The sequence below is a fragment of the Panthera leo genome, chromosome D1 (assembly GCF_018350215.1).
Source record: "Panthera leo isolate Ple1 chromosome D1, P.leo_Ple1_pat1.1, whole genome shotgun sequence".
NCBI lineage: Eukaryota > Metazoa > Chordata > Mammalia > Carnivora > Felidae > Panthera > Panthera leo.
This window is the reverse complement of record NC_056688.1, coordinates 33,772,694-33,798,580: the sequence shown is the minus strand read 5'-3', so window position 1 is coordinate 33,798,580 and position 25,887 is coordinate 33,772,694. Positions and strand designations below refer to the sequence as shown.

The following is a 25,887-nucleotide window of genomic DNA, read 5'->3' as shown; positions in this document are numbered from 1 at the left end:
TCCGCACAGAGCCTGACGCGGGGCTCAAACTCACGAACAGTGAGATCATGACCCGAGCTGAAGTTGGATGCTTAACCGACTGAGCCACCCAGGCGCCCCTAACTGGAACATTTCTGAGATTAAAGTGGGGGTACAATTAATAATCTGCTGCGAAAAAAGGTGCAAATTTCACTGTTCCAAGTAAATTAGGACAGAATTTAGTGCTATGTATCTATAGAATTTCAGAGGAGAGGTAATTGTAAATTAAAATGACTCCTGAAGTCTTGTTGAAGAACATGACACCTGCACTTGGCTGTGTCTAGTCATGTAACTGGGCAGAATGAAACTGAGAATAAATTCTAGTCTAGGGAAATAATATTATAAGAGATATATTGATTTATGAATCACCCTATCTAAGATGAAGCATTGATGATTGTGAAGATTTGGAGATAATATTGGATGGTTAAGAAAGATGGATTGAGGAAAAAGAGTTGAACAGACTAATAGATTTGAAATTTCATGAAAAAGTCTCATAAAAGAGAGTCATTTAAGATCAATTGATAGGCATATGACATAAATAGAGTAAAATTACTTCTAAATTCCAGTTTGATGTGAGATGGGAATATTGCAGAACTACATAGAGTAAAAAATATACACATAGTTTAACTCCACATAATTGATATGTTGCATGATATATTGGAACAAGAATAGAATATGGGTGTATTACTGGCATGCAAAGTTAAGTCCCACTTTTATGCATAAATGTATTTTTAAGTAAGATGAAATGTTTTATGAGATTTTTAGAGTGACTGCTGGTTTATTCTGCAAAGAAGATAAACATAAAATTGTATATATATATATAGATAGATAGATATAGATATTCTATATAGATAGATACGTGTATATATTTATGTGTATAGCTGTGCTAGCATTTTATATAATAACCATTTATGAACACTTTCTATATTCCTAAAATTATTTTAACACATTTTATAAAATTTCTCCCAGAATTTTCTAAGTTAGGTGTTTTAATTATTTTATAGGTGAATAAACAGAACTGAAGAAGTCAGGTAATTAGAAAAGCTAGGTAATGGTGAAAACATTCAAGTACATTTTACATTGGTATAAAGTCCATGAATTTTCTATGGTACCACATTACCTAAACATGTGCTCACTGAATTGAGTCCCATGTGGCTGAGTTCTTGCACAGAGGTCCCTAATGAAATAGGAAGCTGGGTATTTAATAACACATCTCATTTCATTCTATTGTGATATGTTTGGTGATAACACTGCTATTTAAACTTTTCCTTCCCCTAAAAATAAGGGATGAGTACTAGAATTTTAAAAAATCTATCTTCCTTCTCTGCCCATTCTCTAATATGATGTATCCGGCTCTTTATTTTTTTAATTTTTTATTTAAATTACAGTAAGTTAACATACAGTGCAAAATTAATTTCAGGTGTACAGTGTAATGATCCAACACTTCCATAACAACACCCGGTGCTCATCACAAGGGCATTCTTAATCCTCTTCATCTATTTTACCCATCTGTAAACCCTCTCTGGTAACCATCATTCGTTCTCTGTCCTTAAAAATCTGTTTCTTGGGGCGCCTGGGTGGCTCAGTTGGTTAAGCGTCCGACTTCGGCTCAGGTCACGATCTCGCGGTCCGCGGGTTCGAGCCCCGCGTCGGGCTCTGGGCTGATGGCTCAGAGCCTGGAGCCTTCTTCCGATTCTGTGTCTCCCTCTCTCTCTGCCCCTCCCTTGTTCATGCTGTGTCTCTCTCTGTCTGAAAAATAAATAAACGTTAAAAAAAATTTTTTTTTAAAAATCTGTTTCTTGGTTTGCCTCCCTCTTTTTTTTTTCCTTTGCTCATTTGTTTTGTTTCATAAATTCCACATATGAGTGAAATAATGTGGTATTTGTCGTTCTCTGACTGACTTTTTTCTCTTTGTATAATACTGTAGCTCCATCCATGTAGTTGCAGATGGCAAGATTTCATTATTTTTATGGCTAATAGTCCATTGTATGTATGTATTATACCACTTCTTCACTTCTTTATCTGTTCATTAATTGATGGACACATGGGATGTTTCCATAATTTGGCTAATGTAGACAATGCTGCTGTAAACATTGGGGTGCATGTGTCCCTTAAAATCAGTATTTTCTTTTGGGTAAATACCTAGTAGTAAATTGCTAGATTTTAGGGTAGTTCTAGCTTTAATTTCTTGAGTAAGCTCCATACTGCTTTCCACAGTGGCTCCACCAGTTTGCATTCCCACCAACAGTGCAGTAGGATTCCCCTTTCTCCAAATCCTTACCAGCACCTGTTTTGTTTTGTTTTGTTTTGTTTTGTCTGTTTGTTTTTATTTTGGCCATTCTGACAGGTATGAGGCGATATTTCATTGTAGTTTTGCTTTGTATTTCCTTGATAATCAGGGATATTGAGAACGTTTTCATGTGCCTGTTGGTCATCTGTATGTGTTCTTTGGAAAAATGTCTATTCATGTCTTCTGCCCATTTTTTAAGTGCATTATTTGGTTTTGGGTGTTGACGTTTATAAGTTCTTTATATATTTTGGATAATTAACCCTTTTTCAGATATTTCATTGCAAATATGTTCTCCCATTCCAAAGGTTGCCTTACAGTTTTGTTAATTGTTTCCTTTGGTGTGCAAAGGTTTATTTTGATGAAGTCTCAATAGTTTATTTTTCCTTTTGTTTCCCTTGCCTTTGGAGACAGATCTAGAAAAATGTTGCTACAGAAAATGCCAGAGAAATTACAGCCTGTGTTCTCTTCTAGGATTTTTATGGTTTCAGGTCTTACATTTAGGTCTTATATCATTTTGAATTTATTTTTGTGTATGGTATAAGAAAGTGGCTCAGTTTCTTTCTTTTGCATGCTGCTATCCAGTTTTCCCAACACTATTTATTGAAGAGATTGTCTTTTTCCCAGTGGATATTCTTTCTTGCTATGTCAAAGATTAATTGAAACTTGTGGGTTCATTTCTGGGTTTTCTATTCTGTTCTATTGGTCTATGTGTCTATTTTTGTGCCAATACCATACTGTCTTGATTGTCTTGATCACTACAACTTGGTAATATAACTTGAAGTCTGGAATTGTGATGCCTCCAGGTTTGCTTTTCTTTTTCAAGATTGCTTTGACTATTCTGGGTTTTTTTGTGGTTCCATACAAATTATAGAATTGGTTTTTTTAGCTGGTGATATTTTCATATTTTGATATTTGAAAATGCTGGTGATATTTTGATAGGGATTGCATTAAAGGTGTAGATTGCTTTGGAAAGCATAGACATTTTAACAATATTTGTTCTTCCAGTCCATGAACATGGAATATTTCCTCATTTCTTTGTGTCCTTTTTCAATTTCTTTCATCAGTATTTTAGTTTTCATAGTACAGTTCTTTCACTTCTTTGGTTAGGTTTATTCCTAGGTATCTAATGGGTTTTGGGTCAATTGTAACTGGGAATGATTCCTTGATTTCTCTTTCTACTTCTTCATTATTGGTGTATAGAAATGAAACAGGTTTCTGTACTTTGATTTTGTATCCTGTGACTTTATTGAATTCATGTATTAGTTCTAGCAGTTTTTTTTTTATTGGAGTCTTTCAGATTTTCTATATAGAGTATTCTGTCATCTGCAAATACTGAAAGTTCCTTGCTAATTTGGGTGCCTTTTATTTATTTTTGTTGTCTGATTGCTGGGGCTAGGACTTCCAGTACCATACTAAATAACAGTGGTGATAGTGGACATTCCTCTCTTTTTTCTGACTTTAGGAAAAGCTCTCAGCTTTTCCCCATTGAGGATGATATTAGCTGTGGGTTTTTCATATAGGACCTTTATTGTGTTGAGTCATTTTCCCTCTAAACCTACTTTGTTGAAGGTTTTTATCATGAATGGATATTATACTTTGTCCAATGCTTTTTCTTCATCTTTTGAGAGGATCATATGGTTTTTACCCTTTCTTTGATTAATGTGATGCATCACATTGTTTTGCAAATATCAAATCACCCTTGCAATCCAATTATCCCATTTGATGGTGGTGAATTATTATTTCAATGTATTGTTAGATTCAGTATTGTTAGATTCAGTCTGCTAGTATTTTATTTAGGATATTTATTGAGTTCCATTTATTTTTTTTTTAATTTTTTTTTCAACGTTTTTTATTTATTTTTGGGACAGAGAGAGACAGAGCATGAACGGGGGAGGGGCAGAGAGAGAGGGAGACACAGAATCGGAAACAGGCTCCAGGCTCCGAGCCATCAGCCCAGAGCGTGACGCGGGGCTCGAACTCACGGACCGCGAGATCGTGACCTGGCTGAAGTCGGACGTTTAACCGACTGTGCCACCCAGGCGCCCCTTGAGTTCCATTTAAACAATTTGTGTTCAGCCACATTTCTTCAGGTGATCCCTATAAATCAAAATCTTTTATCTTTACCCTTAGCAGTAACCTCTTAACTCAGTGGTTTCCACCAAACAGCTGGCTCATATTCTTGGAATTTGCAGCAATCCTTAAAGACATATAGTTTTCCTATTTCTAAAACTATATTTTTAAAATATCTTAGATTGCTGTCTATTTTTAAGCTTTTTTAGATTTATTTCAGCTATTATAATTCCTACTAGTCTTATGATTTTGGAAAATATCACTGAGTCAATCACCAGAATTATTAGTTAACCAATAAACTAGAAACAAAGGTTTTAGAAGGAAAAATATACCATAGAGCCCACATTTCTTGAAAATATCTAAGTAACCAACATTAAACAAAGAAGTCTGAACCAGTTGGGTTTCTTTTAAGAAGTAGATCCCTTCTCTATTCAGGAATTAGAATTGTTAAAAATAGAGACAATAGGGCACTGACCAAACCAAAGCTAATGTAGAAAATTGGATGACCTCTGGGCAAATAAGAAAAACAAAAAAAGATAAATATGGAAAAGTAATTAAATCAGGATAACCAACATATTTTCCCATTCAGATATTTTATGTCTACAATATATATCTGCCATATATCTCTAAATATCTAACATTTGTATCTAACATGAATATTAGGCTCAAGATAATGATCTCAATTCATTATTTTAATGACATTAGTGTGTAAAGGGCATTTTCTCTTTTTAAAATGTATTAATTGTTCACAACCCCCTATTATTCAATACTGGACTCTATCATAACATCTAGTTCACAATTAGATTTTTGATAATTTGAAGAGATTAACTACATGAAGGCTAAGATAATTATAAATATAAATAAATATAAGCATAATTATGAAAATCAAAACCATTTGATTTTTAAAGAAAAATCCCTTGTAGAATTAGAAAGAGTATAAATTTCAAATAGTTCTCGGTCCATTTATATTATTAATATAAATTATACCAACATTTCTGTCTTTTCAAATAAATCAACTAAAAAATGTCTAGCCAAAAGTTTCATGGTATGTGAATTTGTACAAACAGAAGTTTGAAGATTTATTACGGTGACTGTATGTCAGCAGAGATGTATTTTATGAATAGGATTTTTTTCTGAAACAGGTGAGCCATAGGGACAAACCCCCAGAGCAGAAAATAAACCATTTCAGTGCCTTTTGATAAGTAGACAATACCCACTATTTCTATATGGTGCATGAGAATGTGACAAATTATCTTCATTAAAGATTTGAATGAAGGAGTAATGAGCATTAGTTAAGCCATATAAGCACAAAGAACATCTATGTAAAATTACATTGAATGTAACAAGAAGTTGAGAGGGAGAGAATAATGTTATAATAGTTTATCTGACCTGAAGATTGTCTATTGTAACCATATGATGAATGTAAACCAAAAGCAACTAAAGTTCTACATTTAACATGCAAAATTTAGGCAAATCACAACTCTGGAGGCTTTTGTCCTCTGTGATTCACCCACTAGAAGGGAATAACTCATAAAACTCATATTTGTTTCTGTTAATATTTATCCTGCAATAAATATTCAAATTTGCACCATAAAATTTGTATCGCATAAAATTAAAATAAGTAAAGATATCTTTTAAAAATTCATCATCACGGGGCACCTGGAGGGCTCACTCAGTTGAGCCTCCGACTTCGGCTCAGGTCATGATCTCACTTTTCTTGAGTTTGAGCCCCTTGTCATGCTCTGTGCTGACAGCTTGCTCAGAGCCTGGAGCCTGCTTCGGATTCTGTCTCCTTCTCTCTCTGCCCTTCTCCAGCTCACGTTCTGTCTCTCTCTGTCTCTCAAAAATAAATAAATGTAAAAAAAAAAAAATCACCATCAGTAAAAGATATAAAGTGTTTCGAATACTTACCTTATGAATTTTCATTTGCTTTCAATACATAGAACTAAATTAAAACTTAATTATTTTAGTTATGTACTTATATACAAATGACAAACACCTTCTGGATAAAAGCTAATATTTTACTAAAGAACACAAAAATTGAGAAAATTTATTTTTTGACCAAGGTTTCTATTCCTTTCCCTTTGGAATATTACCCAAGATTAATATTATCTACTCATTGAAGACTGCCATCTTGTGGACTCCTGTTAATTCTAGAAAATATTGACTAATTTAAAAATTATAATGTATGGGACTTTGGAAGGGTTTAAATATTTTGAAAATTCTGTAAATTCTAATGTCAGGGGAGATCAGGAATAAGTATCAATATTTGTAATCATGCAATAATATTGCTTTTATCCCTATGGGCATCTACATTTTAGGTATACTCTGCTGCTATTTTGCAGTAATATTTCTATGCCAGCAAGATAAATCCTTACATTTCACATAGTTAAGACTTGTGTGGCTCTGTGAGAGTTTAATTAGGTTGTCACCCAATGGTTATTAGGAACATCCAGAAATCTGCTATTGTCTGGTAAGTGGAATTTAAACTTTGCTCTGATTAGTTATTATTTGAAACATGGAAGTTTTAGCTGGCAAAATTAGACCCCATATCATACATAACTCAACCTAATAAATATTTGAAATCCCTATGAGGTTTTTATTTTTCAAATAAAGATTTATGCTCAGTAAAGATAAGATAAATATCTTAAATATAAATATAAAGACTTCTTGGTCAAGTTTTGATCCCTGTTGTAAGGATTCAATAAATTAATATAGATAGAGCACACTATCTGGTACATGCTAAATGCTATCTATACAAGCTTAATAGATGCTATTGGTGCCACACTCAGATCTCCTCTATTTGGTTAATGTAACCATCTGGCAGCTGCCTCTTCTCCAGAGAATTTCCCTTATTAAGGGAATTGTGCTCCCCACATTTATGGCACCTGACCTACCACAGCTAGCAGCTAATACCCAACTGATGCAGGGGAGGAGGGAACAAAATGCTGAATCTCTTTGCTTTCCATTGCCACACTCACCAAATCTGCAGTGAAATTTGTCTTCCAGAGTCACAAATGAGATAGTAGGATTAGTCCTAAACTAATCTCTGGTAGGAACCACATCTTTGCTTACCTTCTCCCTCCTCCTCCTCTTCCTCCTCCTCCTTCTCCTCCCCCATTTTTCTTCTTCTTCTTCTTCTTCTTCTTCTTCTTCTTCTTCTTCTTCCCCTCCCACCCCCTACCGGTTCTTATTTCCTACACTTCTTAATTCTCCTGGGAACACTCCATCAATAAATCACATTCAAAGAATCTCCTCAGATTCTGTTTCTACAAAACTGACCTTCACTATTATTGTGGTGGCGGTTGTTATTATTATTATTAAGTGGTCTAATGTTCTGATTTAATGAAGACAAACTTAAATTACCTTGGTTATGCCTAATGGCTCACAGTCTTCTGATAATTCTTCATGCATGTCTTTTCTTTGAGGTAAACTCTTTACAGTTTTGATAAGCACATCAAGGTCTTCTTCCTGAGCAAGATTCTAAAGGACATATACTCTGTTGTTCAGAGCTAGGATTTCTGGGCTTTAACAATGAATTGTGGGAAATCTAAAGTGAATGCTTTTTAATGAAAAGCTCCAAATCTAAATTGAACTTGTGCCACTGACTATAATACACTGGTGAGTAAATGCTGGTCCCTGACCTGATGGAGTTTACAACTCAATAAAAATAATTTAAAAATCCCTTAGCAAAGCAATAAAATAGGCTGTTTTTTGAAATGAGTTAGCCATGACCTTTATATCTAGACACAGGAGTCTTGGGATTTAAAAACAAAAAGTCCTCTGTTGCGTGAAGCATTCCACAGAGAAAGTAGAAATAGCTCCTGTCACCCAGGTGGTGTCATCACTTGAACTCTATGACTTGTAATTCACTTATTCAGATTCATTTGAGTTGTGGATCACAAGAGAATGCCAGTTTACTACTCTTTCTATTATAAATATACTTTATCTTTTATTTTGCTAAAGGCAAATATGCATATAAAATTTTATTGGTCACATATTATAATTTTGAACAGAATTCTGGTGTTTCTGACTCTAGATAACAAACTAATAAAATACAAGACTCACAACTTGTAAAAAGGGGAATTAGTACTTTTGTTTCTTCAACCAAGATAACTGAATTTAAAGTAAAAATACAGCCTACCTTTATAATGAAATAATTTCTTTTTTTAAACATGACAAATATTCTCTTTTCTATTCTTGATAACATCCTTAAAAATATCTGATCCCCTACACACTAACCAAGTGTCAGTTTGATACCTTTATTCTGTTATTCTCAGGATCTTTGCCTCTGGCTATGTTTTATAGATGCAATTCTTGATACTTATACAAATTAAATTCAACTGTACAAAGTTCAAGGTGAATCTGCCTTGTATCACATTACACAAGGTCATTTATCTTGACCTAACAGCTTTTCTTACTGAATAGTTCCTGCATGTTGAACACTCTCATTTAAGTGGTTTACATAATCCACAGCACAATATATAATATAAACATTACTATCCCATTTTATGGATGCTAAAACTGAAGTTCATAAAGATTAAAATGTAATAAATTTTTAAGCAATATGATATAATGATAATATATAGGCTTAGAGTGAGTCAGACAAATTTGAATTTTTCTTCTGACACTTAGTAAGCTGTAATTTTCTACTGGTTCCTTAAACTGTTTGAGCTCCAGACCTTTGATTATGAAGATGATTATAATGATAATAATAACTGACTACATTTAGTTCTGTAGAAATAACTTTACATGTAATATCTCATTTAACCTACAATTTCTTCCATTTTACAGATGAGAAGACTAATACTTTAGTAAAGTTAAATAGCTTGCCCAAAGGTGCAGAGTCAGTAGATCACACTGGCATGTCTGAAACTCTGATCTTTGTGATTCCAAAGTCCATGGGTCTTATTCACTTATGATGCTACCTTCTAATCTGGGGGTGGGGGTCGGGTTGTGGGACTGAAAAAATGTGTAAACTTTGTGACTCATAGTAAAGTCTGAAGTTAGTTCCTTTCCCAGTCCCACTTTATATCCCCATAATACCCTGAGTAATGTTTTGCATATAATAATATAATAATGTATCATTACTGTTGACACTTCCAGTTATCTGATCTCAGTCCTCATCCTATATCTAGCAGCCAAAATAATTTTTACATATGATATATTTAATGACTTCAGCTGCCAAGTCAGCTTCTTCAACAAAGTGTCAGTGAACATGTTCACGAAATGACTGACCATTGTGGACACTTTAACCTGAGAGAAGTTGGGGCCACCTCAAAATTTAATGCACCTTCAACCTTCATCCAATTTTTCGAGTAGAAGAAATCATGAAAACACTTCATAGTAACTTTGTAAACATGACCCTTTCTCTTTTGTTCACTGACAATACATTCCAGATTGTTAAAACTGCCTACATTATTTCTCAGTGGCTGAATTTAGCCCTGCTTCAAACACCATCTTTGACTTTTATATTCTGAAGGCTAAATGAGTCTATGTAGATCTTAGAAACTTTCAAGTGAAATTTAAAATGTGAAAAAAAAAACCCACATTTAAAATGTAGCGACTTGAAGTGTAAAGGGTTAGGTGGCGAGACCACCTGGAGCTGGCAGGGCACCCTGTAATCTCTACACCCAACATGGGGCTTAAAATCATGACCCTGAGATCAGCAGTCCCATGCTTCAGTTGGGCCATCATGACAGAGAATTAGGGGGATCCATACTTCCCACATCTCCCAAACAAAGAAGGGCTGAAGCTAAAGGACTTTGAACCCCAAGAGTCTAGGAGAAATAGAGACTGAATCTACCAGGAAGAAAATGGGACAACTTAAGAGACCATAGGGCTACTTCAAGGAACAAATCAAAGCACAATTGGTGGAGGGTCCAAAACATCACTACAAGTAGAGAAATAAATACACAAAGTCACAACAAGAGAGAGAAAGTAACACTCTCCAAAAAACACCTCCTGAACGGCCAGGCCCTGGACAGTGTATGACCCCCTTTTAATATAGCACTGTTCACAGGTTCAGAGCACATGACAAGCTTTTAAAACTCATAAGGGACAGAAAACTAGCCAAAATGATGAAATGAAACAATTCTCATCAAAAGAAATTCCAGGAAGAAGTGACAGCTAAAGAGTTAATCAAAACAGATTTAAGCAATATAACTGAACAAAAATTTAGAATAATAATCATAAAATTAATTGCAGGTCTTGAAAAAAGCATAGAGAACAGCAGAGAATCTATTGCTACAGAGATCAAGGGACTAAAAAATAGTCATGATGAATTAAAGAACGTTATAAATGAGGTGCAAAATAAAATGGAGGAAACCACAGCATGGAATGAAGAGGCAGAGGGGAGAATAGGTGAATTAGAAGAAAAAATTATGGAAAAAGAATAAGCTGAGAAAAAGACAGATAAAAAAATCCAGGATTACAAGGGGAGAATTAGAGAACTGAGTGGTTCAATTAAATGGAACAATATCCATTAAATAGGAATTCCAGAAGGAGAGAGAGAGAGAGAGGCTGAAGGTAGACTTGAACAAATCATAGCTGAGAAATTCCCCAATCTTGGGAAGGAAACAGGCATTAAAATCCAAAGGCACAGAGAACTCCCTTCAGACATAAGTTGAATCAATCTTCTGCACGACATATCATAGGAAAACTGGCAGAATACAAGGATAAAGAGAGAATTCTGAAAGCAGCAAGGGATAAAAGGGCCTTAACACACAAAGGTAGACACATAAGGGTAGTAACAGACCTATCTACTGAAACTGGGCAGGCCAGAAAGGAATGGCAAGAAATCTTCAATGTGATGAACAGGAAAAATATGCAGCCAAGAATCCTTTATCCAGCAAGCCTGTCATTCAGAATAGGAGAGATAAAGGTTTTCCCAAACAAACAAAAACCGAAGGAATTCATCACCACTAAACCAGCCCTACAAGAGATCCTAAGGGGGATTCTGTGAGTGAAATGTTGCAAGGACCACAAATTATGAGAGACATCGCTATACCCATGAAAACTACACATAACGCAATGACTCTAAACCCATATCTTTCAATAATAACACTGAATGTAAATGGACTAAAAGCTCCAATCAAAAGACATAGGGTATCAGAATGGATAAAAAAAGACCCACCTATTTTCTGTCTACAAGGACTCATTTTAGACCTGAGGAAATCTTCAGATCGAAGAATGAGGGGATGGAGAACTGTCTATCATGCTACTGGAAGTCAAAAGAAAGCTGGAGTAGCCATACCTATATCAGACTACCAGGACTTCAAATTAAAGGCTATAACAAGAGAAGGGAATTATATAATAATTAAATAAGAATTATTATAAGTAAAGAATTAATTATATAATAATTAAATGAAGAAGGGAATTCTATAATAATTAAAGGGTCTATCCATCAGGAAGAGCTAACAATTATAAGTATCTATCCACCAAATTTGAGAGCATTCAAATGTATAAAAGAATTAATCACACACAAACAATCTTCTTGGTAAGAATGTGTAATTGCAAGGGACTTTAATACTCCACTTACAACATTGGATAGATCATCTAGACAGAGAATCAGTAATGAAACAGTGGTCCTGAAAGATACATTGGACCAGGTGGACTTGACAGATATATTTAGAACTCTTCATTCTAAAGCAGCAGAATATACTCCCGACTCGAGTGAACATGGAACATTCTCCAAGATAGGTCATATACTGACCTATATACTGACTGAAAACAGCCCTCAGTAAATATTAATGAATTAAGATCATACCATGCACACTTTCAGATCACAATGCTATGAAACTTGAAATCAACCACAGGAAAAAGTCTGGAAAACCTCCAAAAGCATGGAGGTTAAAGAACACCCTACTAAAGAATGAATGGGTTAACCAGGCAACTAAAGAAGAAATTAAAAGATATATGGAGACAAATGAAAATGAAAACACAATAATCCAAACCTTTTGGGATGCAGCAAAGGCAGTCCTACAAGGAAAATACATTGCAATCCAAGCCTATCTGAAGAATCAAGAAAAATCCCAAATACAAAATCTAACAGCACAACTAAAGGAACTAGAAGCAGAAAAACGAACATACCCCAAAACAAGCAGAAGAAGAGAAATAATGAGGATCAGAGCAGAAATAAACAATATATAATCCAAAAAACAAAAACAAAAAAAAACAAAACAAAACAGTAGAACAGATCAATGGAAGCAAGAGTTGGTTTTTTGAAAAAACAAAAAAAATTGGTAAACCTCTTGCCAGGTTTCTTAAATAGAAAAGAGAGTGGACCAAATTAGATAAAATCACAAATGAAAATGGATTCATTACAACCAATCCCTCAGAAATACAAGCAATTATCAGGGAATACTATGAAAAATTATATGCCAACAAACTGGACCACCTGGAGAAAATGGACAAATTCCTAAATACCCACACACTACCAAAACTCAAACCGGAAGAAATAGAAAATTTGAACAGACCTTAACTACTAAAGAAATTGTATCAGTTATCAAAAACCTCCCAACAAATAAGAGTCCTGGACCAGATGGCTTCCCTTGGAAATTCTACCAGACACTTAAAGCAGAGTTAATACTTATCCTTCTCAAGCTGTTCCAAAAAATAGAAAGGGAAGGAAAACTTATGGACTCATTCCATAAAGACAGCATTACTTTGATTCCCAAACCAGACAGAGACCCAGCAAAAAAGAAAACTACAGACCAATATCCCTGATGAATATGGATGCAAAAATTCTCAATAAGATACTAGCAAATCGAATTCAACAGCATATAAAAAGAATTATTCACCACGATCGAGTGGGATTCATTCATGGGCTGCAGGGCTGGTTCAGTATTTGCAAAACAACCAATGTGATACATCACATTAATAAAGAAAAGATGATGATCCTCTCAATTGATGCAGAAAAATAATTTGACAAAATACAGCATCTTTTCTTTTTCTTTTTTAAAAATTTTTTTAACATTTATTCATTTTTGAGACAGAGAGAGACAGAGCATGAATGGGGGAAGGTCAGAGAGAGAGGGAGACACAGAATCTGAAACAGGCTCCAGGCTCTGAGCTGTCAGCACAGAGCCTGACGCGGGGCTCGAACTCACGGACCGTGAGATCATGACCTGAGCCGAAGTCGGACGCCCAACCAACTGAGCCTCCCAGGCGCCCCTCAGCATCTTTTCTTAATAAAATCCCTCAAGAAAGTCAGGATAGATGGAATACACTTAAACATCATAAAAGCCATATATGAAAAGGCCACAACTAGTATCATCCTTCATGGGGAAAAACTGAGAGCTTTCTCCCTGAGATCAGGAGCACGACAGGGATGTCCACTCTCATCACTGTTGTTTAACATAGTGTTGGAAGTCCTAGCATCAGCAATCAGACAATAAAATGAAATCAAAGAATCAAAATTGGCAGAGATGAAGCCAAACTTTCACTTTTCGCAGACAACATGATACTCTACATGGAAAACCTGAAAGACTCCACCAAAAGTCTGCTAGAACTGATACATGAATTCAGCAAAGTTGCAGGATACAAAATCAATGTACAGAAATCTGTTGCATTTTTATACACCAATAATGAAGCAACAGAAAGAGAAATAAAGAAACTGATCCCAAACACAATTGCACCAAGAACCATAAAATACCTAGGAATAAACCTAACCAAAGATGTAAAGATCTGTATGATGAAAACTAGAGACAGCTTATGAAGGAAATTGAAGAAGATACAAAGAAATGGAAAAACATTCTGTGCTCATGGATTGGAAGAATAAATATTGTTAAAATGTCAATACTACCCAAAGCTATCTACACATTCAATGCAATCCCAGTCAAAACTGCACCAGTATTCTTCTCAAAGATACAACAAACAATCTTAACATTTGTTTGGAACCACAAAGTCCCCAAATAGCCAAAGTCATATTGAGGAAGAAAACTAAAGTGGGAGGCATCACAATCCCAGACTTTAGCCTCTAATACAAATCTGTAATCATCAAGACAGTATGATATGATCACAAAAACAGACACATAGACTAATGGAAGAGACTAGAGACCCCTGAATTGACCCACAAATGTATGGCCAACTAATCTTTGACAAAGCAGGAAAGAGTAGCCAATGGAAAAATGACAGTTTCTTTAACAATGCTGCTGGGAGAACTGAACAACAACATGCAGAAAAATGAAACTAGACCACTTTCTTATACCATACACAAAATAAACTCAAAATGGATAAAGGACCCTAATGTAAGACAGGAAACCATCAAAACCCTAGAGGAGAAAGCAGAGAAAAACCTCTTTGAACTCAGCCGCAGCAATTTCTTACTTGACACACTCTAAAGGCAAGGGGTTTGAAAGCAAAAATGAACTATTGGGACTTCATCAAGATAAAAAGATTCTGCACTGAAAAGGATACAATCAACAAAACTAAAAGGCAACCAACAGAATAGGAAAATATATTCGCAACTGACATATCAGATAAAGGGCTAGCATCCAAAACCTATAAAGAATTCACCAAACTCCACACCCGAAAAACAAATAATCCAGTGAAGAAATGGGCAGAAGACATGAATAGACACTTTTCCAAGGAAGACATCCAGATGGCCAACAGACACATGAAACGATGCTCAACGTCACTCATCATCAAGGCAACAGAAATCAAAGCTACACTGAGATACTACCTCACACCAGAGTGGCTAAAATGAAGAAATCAGGAGACTACAGATGCTAGTGTGGATGTGGTGAAACAGGAACCCTCTTGTACTGTTGGTGGGAATGCAAACTGCTGCAGCTGTTTTGGAAAATAGTGTGGAGGTTCCACAAAAAATTAAAAATAGAACTACCCGATGACCTAGCAATAGCACTGCTAGGAATTTACCCAAAAGATACAGGAGTGCTGATGCATAGGACACATATAACCCAATGTTTATAGCAGCACTTTCAACAATAGCCAAACTATGGAAAGAGCCTAAATGTCCATCAGCTGACTAAGGGATAAAGAAGATGTGGTGTATATATACAATGGAATACTAGTTGGCAATGAGCAAGAATGAAATCATGCCATTTGCAGCAACGTGGATGGAACTGGAAGGTATTATGCTAAGTGAAATAAGTCAGTCAGAGAAAGAAAACCATATGCTTTCACTCATAGGTGGATCTTGAGAATCTTAACAGAAGACCATGGAGGAGGGGAAGAAAAAAAAAAGTTACAGAGAGAGAGGGAGGCAAACTGTAAGAGACTCTTGGATACTAAAAACAAACAGAGGGTTGAGGGGGGAGGGAAAATCGGTGATGGGCATTGAGGAGGGCACTTGTTGGGATGAGCACTGGGTTGTACGGAAACCAATTTGTCAGTAAATTATATTTAAAAAATAAATAAAATAAGAATAAAATAAAATGTAGAGACTTATAAAAATACATACATATATATATACATATGTATTTTATAAGTATTTTTATAAGTATATATATATATATATATATATATATATATATATATATATATATATTATCCTGACCATTTATACATCAAATATTTTTGAGCAGAAACATGTCAGGATCCTGTTAGATTCTGAGAATATAGTGATGAAAAAAGTAGATTTTGTCTCTGCCCTGCCAAGAGTAATTGATGTGGCACTTGTTATCACAATGAAGGTATAAATCAGCAATATAAAAAGATATTTCCTACTAATTTCAGGTTGCATCTCTTTATGCTTAGTAGTAATGGATGATTGATAGGACAGTTCTCTATAATTTCCTTCATGATGTTATTAATTCCAAAACCCAAAATGCTGCAAGCTTTCTATATAAATAAAATAATTGTAGTTCCAATTTTTAAAGCTGTACTGTTTCTGCCGGTAGTTTACAAGTTCTGCTATTCAAGTATCCTCACATCAATTTATTCATCAAAAGAAGAAAAAGGAGGGAGAAGTGTCATAATGGATGATGGAATTGTTCAAACAAATAATTACAAGGCAATTAAAATGCATATGCCAGATACTTTACCAAGCAACATTCAGTAAAAAATAATGCAAAAATTATCAAACTATAAGTACAAAACAAACAATTTAAGAAGCAGACAAAAAATTATACTTTTGTAATAAAGAACAAATTATAATTATAGTTCTTTGACAGATATAACATTAAATCACTTATTACAGGAATAGCTACAATAGGTAGGGTAAGATCAAGGATTTTGGTAAATAGTATCCATCATTTTGAAAAAGTTACCTCAAACCATAAAATTGAGCATATCATAAAAATAGAGAAGCTTCTGGTTTTAAGGTTTTCCTTTTTATGGCTGACAAAGATAAAGAAAGTTGGCTCCTAGGAGAGTGACATTATTTAATTGGGTCAGCGAACAACTCAGATACTATATCCATTGTGTTCTCTCCAATACTTTGACCCAGAGCTTCTAAGGTGTACATACATTGTTAGGAAGAAAAATGGTAGTTATATTAAAGGATATTGAAATGAATCATATATGATTACTCATTGAAATTGTTTTCAAAGACTTCAGAGTCTAGTATGTAATTTCATTCCCTTTCTCAAACTTGTTTCATTAATGGCACTGCAGTTATGAAAAATGAACATTGTTCCTCATGCGTACTCATGTTTTCATACTCTGAAGACGTGGAAATATATCATTTAAGTAATCATCTTATTTTCCAAGGGCATAAAGACAAGATAGTCTGTTTTGTGACACTGAATCAGTTACGGCAATTGTGTTGAAAGTCTGCAAGGCATAAAGCCATGAAACCTGGACCTTCAATTAGGACAATAGACAAAACCCACCTAGAAACTTTCCTGTTACCAAAATTTTAAAAAATTATGAGTATAATAAAGAAAATTTCAATCTAAAGTTAATATCACAAGAAGAAATGGAAATCCCCAGGTGTCAGAAACAAATAACAAAAATACAGGGCTGAAATCCTAACTAAAATCTAGGAATAGTGTTAATCCTGAGGAGATCTGGGAAGCCTCATAAGATTATTTGTGTTATGGAAATAGACTCTAGAGTCTAGGAGCTCGAAGATAAATGCTTATGTTGAGACAAAACACAAGTATTTGGGTCTGCCTGAGAGGGGATGTTAGAATAGCAATGTCTCCACCAAGCCAAGCCTGTAATTGGCTTCGCCCTCAGTGAACTAGAATGCCTCTCACTGACTTAGGAAGAAAGACAAAAGTCTCCCATGAGAACCCGAACTTTCAAGCTTTCACAACACATGTGCTTGTAGGCCAAATGTATACTACCAGATAGTATCAAAAATGAACTAGTGAAAATTAACATAAAGATGATCTCAAGAAAGTATATCCAAAATGTGGCCTTTGGATGAATCTAATAAAGAAGCATCCTTAAGGGAGACTCTCATAACCTAGGGTGCAGAGGATATGTCAAAAGGTAGTCTTGTTTGTTAAAATAGTACTCACTAAAGAATTATATGAAGAACTTCTAAAACATTCTTGTCTTAGTTAAACATGCTATTAAAGAGAACCTTTTTACAAATGGGAAAACACAATTGACCAACTAGTCTCAATATGCTTCTGAAATGAACAGTATTAAAATCTTAATACTTAACAAATCAACTTTTATTAATTTTTTAAAGGCCAAACACAATTTACATGAAACAAAGTGGTGTGTGAAACTAGACTATGACATCAAAGCCAACTCTTTTACTATCTTACTGAATTTTATAAACCTCAGGCCCTGATATTTAATAAAAATATAATTAATGCTTGTTTTTTTATGATAACAAAGAAAAATTTGATAAGGATATTTTAAAAATGCTAATAGAAAATGAAAATCCTTATAGGAGGAAGTAAGTAGTCATCTTAAAAGATTTAACCTAGTTCAATATTTCCACTTTTGGCACAGTGAGGAAATTCAATCCAAATTCAGGTTGTCAGCTTTTCTATTGTATACCATTTCTACTTTTTATCCTTCTTGGCATTGTGAAATGCTTTGTTATGCAAAACCGTAAACTTATTTTAAGAACTAAATAAACATTTTTAATCCCCAAGTACTCATTTACTTGTAAAATTTGAGAAAATGTCAGTTTTATATACTTTTTTCCTATTGTGAAAATATTTTACAAAATATTGACTCAATAACACTATAAGAAATAGTATTTCAATGACTGGTAGTCTTTAATTGTTCACTGCTTTCTTTTTCCCCAAATTTCAAGTAATACAAGCCAAAAGTTGAGATAACTCCAGTAAAATATAATTTAAAACAGATTGCAAAAATATTAAAATGTATGTGAGTGATATGTGAACAAATGAAATTCTTACTATAACAATTAGAAGAACTCATACTGTTAAATGTGAGAAGTCCTTGAATTTAGAATCTAGTTGAGTAATGCAAGAATAGAATGAAGTACTTTAATTATACTCTGGGTTTTCTTTGAGTAAAGTCACATGGATGCTATTAATAAATTCTTAAAAAAATATCAAGTGGACTAAAGACAGCCAAATGGGTAACTTCAACTCTAAAAAACAGTTTGTGTTGTAAAACATTTGATAAAATATTTTAAAGTTTTTATATTGTATATGTGTACTGTAATTATAAGTTAATGTGATATAACTTTTCAGATTTTTAAAGCATCTTTTACAACTGTATTATATGACTTAGAAATAATAAATATTTGCTAAATCTTAGAATTAACATTCAATCATAATTGAAGTTTTTCTATGAAAAACAGACTAATATTTAAACTAAAATAAATTGAAATATTTATTTTAAATTAAATTAAAATAAACTAAAATAAATTAAAAATATTTAATTCTTTCAGTGTTATTTTAGATCCTCTTTGATCTTTTCCTTATATTTAAGTGAAACACATTAAAAAAAGCTCCTAACCTAATAATGGGGGGAGAGGATATCAGAAATGTTAATTTTCACATATTATAAATACTTATTGCTTGGTAAGTGCTTGGTTAAATTATCTTATTTGCAAATCTGTGAAACAGACAACATTATTCTCATTTTAGATGACAAAACTGAATCTCAAAGAGTTAGCTGAATATTTGCTTAATTTAAACAAATTATAAATAGCTGAGTCAGGACTTGGCTACACTGCCTCTGAAAGTCCTAATAAATTTAACTAAGTGAAGAAAACACATGGGGGAAGGGGAAAATTTGACGACCGAAGAAATACTATTTTTAATGTTTATTAACTGATTGTATAGAATACCTCTGCCTAAGATGATGACTATGAAAATGTTTCTTATCCCTCTCAAAAGTTAGTCTATGATGACACCACCTTTCTTAAACACATATTCATGAAAATTAATGACTTACTTTACTGTAAATATTATATTGGTTCCATTAAGATAAAAATTAAATAATAGTAATAAATTAGGAGAGTAATAAAAGTTAATCATCAACATATAAAGTTTCAAAATTAGTTACACTGACTCTCAATATGAATGGATAATCTTCAAGTCTCTGCTTGAGTATCCAGAAAGGCTGAATAAATGCCAGGTTCCCCATTGGAAAGTATATAAGGCCAGACTGATGAATTTATTTTTAACTACTCATGGTAGGTAGGTAGGAGAAAGGGGGCCTTGGAATTTGCTCTTTCAATCATAACATAGATAGTTCAAATGCTTATCGAGATTTTAATGCTATTGAAGTTGCTATTCAGTAATACCCCAAAGCCAGTCTTTAGTAATTTTTTTCTTTATTGGGATTTTTTCCTTATTTGACATTATTTAATCTTGTGGAATTGGTTAAGCCATTGGCACCTATAACACTGCATGTTTTTCCCTTTGAGTCTTTCCAACAGTTTCTGCCTTTTACCCTTTGAACACTTTTGTACCATTATTTAGTTAATTCATTTTTTAAGTTTGTTTATTTATTTTGAGAGATAAAGAGAGAGAATATGAGCAGGGGAAGGGCAAAGAGAGAGAGGGGGAGAGAGAGAATCCCAAGTAGGCTCCTCACTATCAGAGCAGAGCCTGATGTGGGGCTCAAACTCACAAACCATGAGATCATGACCTGAGCTGAAATCAAGTCAGATGCTCAACTGACTGAGCCACCCAGGCGCCCCTTCTTACATTTATTTAGATGTTTGTGCTTCCCAGAGTATCTTCTCACCATATCTACTCTTCCTGATTAATCTCATCCCTTCTTGGATTCAATAATACCAATATACTGACAACTCCCAAATTTAACCTTCACCTCAGATTTCCTTTCCTGTGTTTCAAACACCTATTTGCCAACTGCTAGAACTCCTTGACCAGATTTTCCTCACAGACTTCCAACTCAAAATGTCCTGAAAATGAACCAATTATCTTTCTCCTCAAACTAGTTTGACTTAATGTATTTCCATTGAATTTCTTGTACTATGCTCTTACCAATCACTCAAGTGGAACTTGAGAGTATTCCTGAACTATTTTTCTCTCTCTTTGCCTTCCCTCTGCAATATTTCTTGGATAAACATCTTTCTTCTCATTGTTATGATCATGGTTCTGATTCAGATTTCTTCAGCCTTCACTTTCAGTATGCAATATTGTCCTATTGTTCTCTGCTGCAACTTTCCTTTTAATTAAATCCAACTTTTGCAGAATCACCAGAATAACCTACTAATATATGTGTCTATGTCAACCCTTTCTTGAAAAACATCCAGCGGTACCACATTACATGTAAGATTGAGCACAAGTTTCTTAATATAACAGACACACACCATGTTAATCTGTGTTTAGTAATTTGGATTTACCACTAATCTCCCCAACCTTTCCTCTTACCACTCCCTTCCTCAAAATTATGAGTCTAATAACACAAAACTGTTTGTGGGGGTCCATTCATACTATCCAATTCCTTGTGTGAATGAATTTTCTCATTTGTCTTCTCTGACTGGAATACACTCAACACACCATACACTCTTCACCTGACCAAGTCAAACTAACCTTTTAATACTCCAAATTTATAACACAAACACAAATTCCTCTCTTGGTCTCTTTATTCAAATGTATGACTGCCTTATCAATTCTTTAATTTGATACCAGATATTATGTCAAATTCAATCTGCCAAAACTAAACTCCTGGTTTTATTCCACCCACATCTCTAAAGAACTGCCCATTTAGTAAAAGTCTGTCCATTTTAGTAAAAGCAAATACATTCTTCTAGTTGCTCAGTGACTCAGGCCCAAAACTTAAATCATTGGTCCCTCTTTGTCTCACATTTCATAATAAATCCATCAGCAATTCCTGTCAGCTCTACTACCAAATTTTTACAAGAAACAATAGCCTCCCTGCCACTACCATTCTAGTGCAAATCATTTATATCTTTCTTGGCTATGTTGAAAATAGCTTCTTAAGCTAGTGGACATTATTCCTCCTGCTTCCCCTCCTCCTGGTTCCTGCTTTGTCCTCACACTGTGTCTTCTCTATCCAATTGTAAGTGAAAGCCTTTAAATATAACTTTACATGTCCTTCTCACCCTTATAACTCTCTCTTTTAATGTACTTTAGTTTTCTTCACAGCACTTATCACCACTTGATGTTTATTTGTTTGTGTATTCTTGGTTTCTTCCCACTATAATGAAAACTCCAGACGGAGAACACAAACTTCTTTCCTTCTTAGTACAATATCTGGGGGCATTTGGATAGCTCGGTTGGTTGAGTGTTTGACTATTGATTTCACCTCAGTCATGATCCTAGGGTCATGGGATCAAGCCCGACGTCAGGCTCTACACTGAGCATGAAACCTGCTTAAGATTCTCTCTCTTTCTCTGTCTCTGTCTCTGTCTCTCTCTCTCTGTCTCTCTCTCTCTCTCTCCCTCTGCCCCTTTCCCCTATTCATGCTCTCTCCCTCTCACAAACAAACAAATAAACAAACAAACAAACACAACAATACCTGGTTTCTATTTTGACCATAAGCCAATATTTGTTTTTTTTTCAATATATGAAATTTATTGTCAAATTGGTTTCCATACAACACCCAGTGCTCATCCCAAAAGGTGCCCTCCTCAATACGCATCACCCACCCTCCCCTCCCTCCCACCCCCATCAACCCTCAGTTTGTTCTCAGTTTTTAACAGTCTCTTATGCTTTGGCTCTCTCCCACTCTAAACTCTTTTTTTTTTCCTTCCCCTCCCTCATGGGTTTCTGTTAAGTTTCTCAGGATCCACGTAAGAGTGAAACCATATGGTATCTGTCTTTCTCTGTATGGCTTATTTCACTTAGCATCACACTCTCCAGTTCCATCCACATTGCTACAAAAGGCCATATTTCATTCTTTCTCATTGCCACGTAGTATTCCATTGTGTATATAAACCACAATTTCTTTAACCATTCATCAGTTGATGGACATTTAGGCTCTTTCCATAATTTGGCTATTGTTGAGAGTGCTGCTATAAACATTGGGGTACAAGTGCCCCTATGCATCAGTACTCCTGTATCCCTTGGATAAATTCCTAGCAGTGCTATTGCTGGGTCATAGGGTAGGTCTATTTTTAATTTTCTGAGGAACCTCCACACTGCTTTCCAGAGCGGCTGCACCAATTTGCATTCCCACCAACAGTGCAAGAGGGTTCCCGTTTCTCCCCATCCTCTCCAGCATCTATAGTCTCCTGATTTCTTCATTTTGGCCACTCTGACTGGCGTGAGGTGATATCTGAGTGTGGTTTTGATTTGTATTTCCCTGATAAGGAGCGACATTGAACATCTTTTCATGTGCCTGTTGGCCATCCGGATGTCTTCTTTAGAGAAGTGTCTATTCATGTTTTCTGCCCATTTCTTCACTGGGTTATTTGTTTTTCGGGTGTGGAGTTTGGTGAGGTCTTTATAGATTTTGGATACTAGCCCTTTGTCTGATATGTCATTTGCAAATATCTTTTCCCATTCCGTTGGTTGCCTTTTAGTTTTGTTGGTTATTTCCTTTGCTGTGCAGAAGCTTTTTATCTTCATAAGGTCCCAGTAATTCATTTTTGCATTTTATTCCCTTGCCTTTGGGGTTGTGTCGAGTAAGAGATTGCTATGGCTGAGGTCAGAGAGGTCTTTTCCTGCTTTCTCCTCTAGAGTTTTGATGGTTTCCTGTCTCACATTCAGGTCCTTTATCTACTTTGAGTTTATTTTTGTGAATGGTGTGAGAAAGTGGTCTAGTTTCAACCTTCTGCATGTTGCTGTCCAGTTCTCCCAGCACCATTTGTTAAAGAGACTGTCTTTTTTCCATTGGATGTTCTTTCCTGCTTTGTCAAAGATGAGTTGGCCATATGTTTGTGGGTCTAGTTCTGGGGTTTCTATTCTATTCCATTGGTCTATGTGTCTGTTTTTGTGCCAATACCATGCTGTCTTGATGACAGCTTTGTAGTAGAGGCTAAAGTCTGGGATTGTGATGCCTCCTGCTTTGGTCTTCTTCTTCAAAATTACTTTGGCTATTCAGGGCCTTTTGTGGTTCCATATGAATTTTAGGATTTCTTGTTCTAGCTTTGAGAAGAATGCTGGTGCAATTTTGATTGGGATTGCATTGAATGTGTAGATAGCTTTGGGTAGTATTGACATTTTGACAATATTTATTCTTCCAATCCATGAGCACAGAATGTTTTTCCATTTCTTTCTATCTTCTTCAATTACCTTCATAAGCTTTCTATAGTTTTCAGCATACAGATCTTTTACATCTTTGGTTAGATTTATTCCTAGGTATTTTATGCTTCTTGGTGCAATTGTGAATGGGATCGGTTTCTTTATTTGTCTTTCTGTTGCTTCATTGTTAGTGTATAAGAATGCAACTGATTTCTGTACATTGATTTTGTATCCTGCAACTTTGCTGAATTCATGTATCAGTTCTAGCAGACTTTTGGTGGAGTCTATCGGATTTTCCATGTATAATATCATGTCATCTGCAAAAAGCAAAAGCTTGACTTCATCTTTGCCAATTTTGATGCCTTTGATTTCCTTTTGTTGTCTGATTGCTGATGCTAGAACTTCCAACACTATGTTAAACAACAGTGGTGAGAGTGGGCATCCCTGTCATGTTCCTGATCTCAGGGAAAAAGCTCTCAGTTTTTCCCCATTGAGGATGATGTTAGCTGTGGGCTTTTCATAAATGGCTTTTATGATCTTTAAGTATGTTCCTTCTATCCCGACTTTCTGAAGGGTTTTTATTAAGAAAGGGTGCTGAATTTTGTCAAAGTCCTTTTAGCCAATATTTGTTAATTAAGTGAGTAAATATTGTAGCTTAGTGTCTCTTATCTCCGGAAGTTTTTACTGACCAATATGATTGCTTAAGTATCCTGTTCCCATGCCTTCTTTAAAACAGAGTAAATATCTCTATTTCTTTATTCCATATTGATTGATAGGTTTGGATAAATCTCCCATTAGTTTGATCTTTTAGAATGGGGAGCTGTCTTTCTCATCTTTTTAATTTCAGTGCTATCACAGTGCCAATTATCTAATATGAATACAGTACACATTGGAATTGAATGGATGAATGAATCGATGAATGAATATAGGCTAAGCATCCTTAAGAAATATTTTTGATCTTCTTGTAGTCATTAAGAATAACAGTCTTTTAGCCTAAAATGCTAAATTATATAGATATGTGGATCCAATATGTATGGCCTTGCAATATTCCTAACACTTAGTAAAGGATTTGTTGTTTGAGCTTTAACTGCTATTAAAATAATCTGTGTCTTTCAACAATTGAATTTTGTGTATTTTCAGAGATCATCTATAGCTGGGTATTTAATGAGTTCCCTTCCTTTGTGGCGGAAGACAGCCGGCGGTTCATTTCCCAGGAGACAGGCAACCTCTATATATCTAAAGTCCAAACATCAGATGTTGGCAGCTATATTTGTCTGGTGAAAAACACAGTGACAAATGCTCGAGTACTTAGTCCTCCAACACCACTCACTCTACGTAATGATGGTAAGTTGCATAGCCTGGATTAAAATGGTTCAGCCACCTCAAATGTGAAAAATAAAGATGTATTATTGTTTTTCTAAACATTTAAGCCTAATGCAAAAATCTTTTAATTACCAAATTTAGAAACTCTACAGTTTTAGTCTGTGATTATGCAGACCTTAGGATAAAAATTTTGGCATAGGAAAGTGATGATCTTTGGATGAGAGATATTAACCATAATGCTATCCTAATGACAAAAAAAAAAAAAAGGAGCATCTGAAAAGATCAACTGTAATAAAGACTAGTTATTTTCTTTGCTCTTTAATGCCTCTATATAACATATTTGTATGAATTGCAAACATTTTATAAGTTCATTTTTCATTACTTTCTTATTTTAGCTAACTTCAAATTGAATGTTCATCTTTTAATACTTCATGGTATAGTTATAATTGTTATTATTACTTTCCCAATAATGGAAGCAGGTGGAACTTTAGCTTTTAAGTGCAATTCAGGCAAAATTATGATTTTCTAATTATAGGTATTGCCATCTATCTAAAGTATCTTCAAATTTAAATGCCTCATTTGTAGTTATAGACATTTACAGTTAAGCATTGCATTAAAGAAGTCAAATACTATATTACAGTTGATATATGATATGTG

General features: G+C 34.7%; 1 protein-coding gene across 1 annotated transcript in view; it reads left to right on the top strand.

The window, feature by feature from the left end:
- Positions 1-25,887, top strand: part of CNTN5 (contactin 5) — a 536,456-nt gene that overhangs the window by 119,716 nt on the left and 390,853 nt on the right. Inside the window, exon 6 of the mRNA XM_042907110.1 lies at positions 25,048-25,251. Coding sequence (XP_042763044.1) covers positions 25,048-25,251 — 204 coding nt within the window. The remainder of the gene's footprint in view (positions 1-25,047; positions 25,252-25,887) is intronic.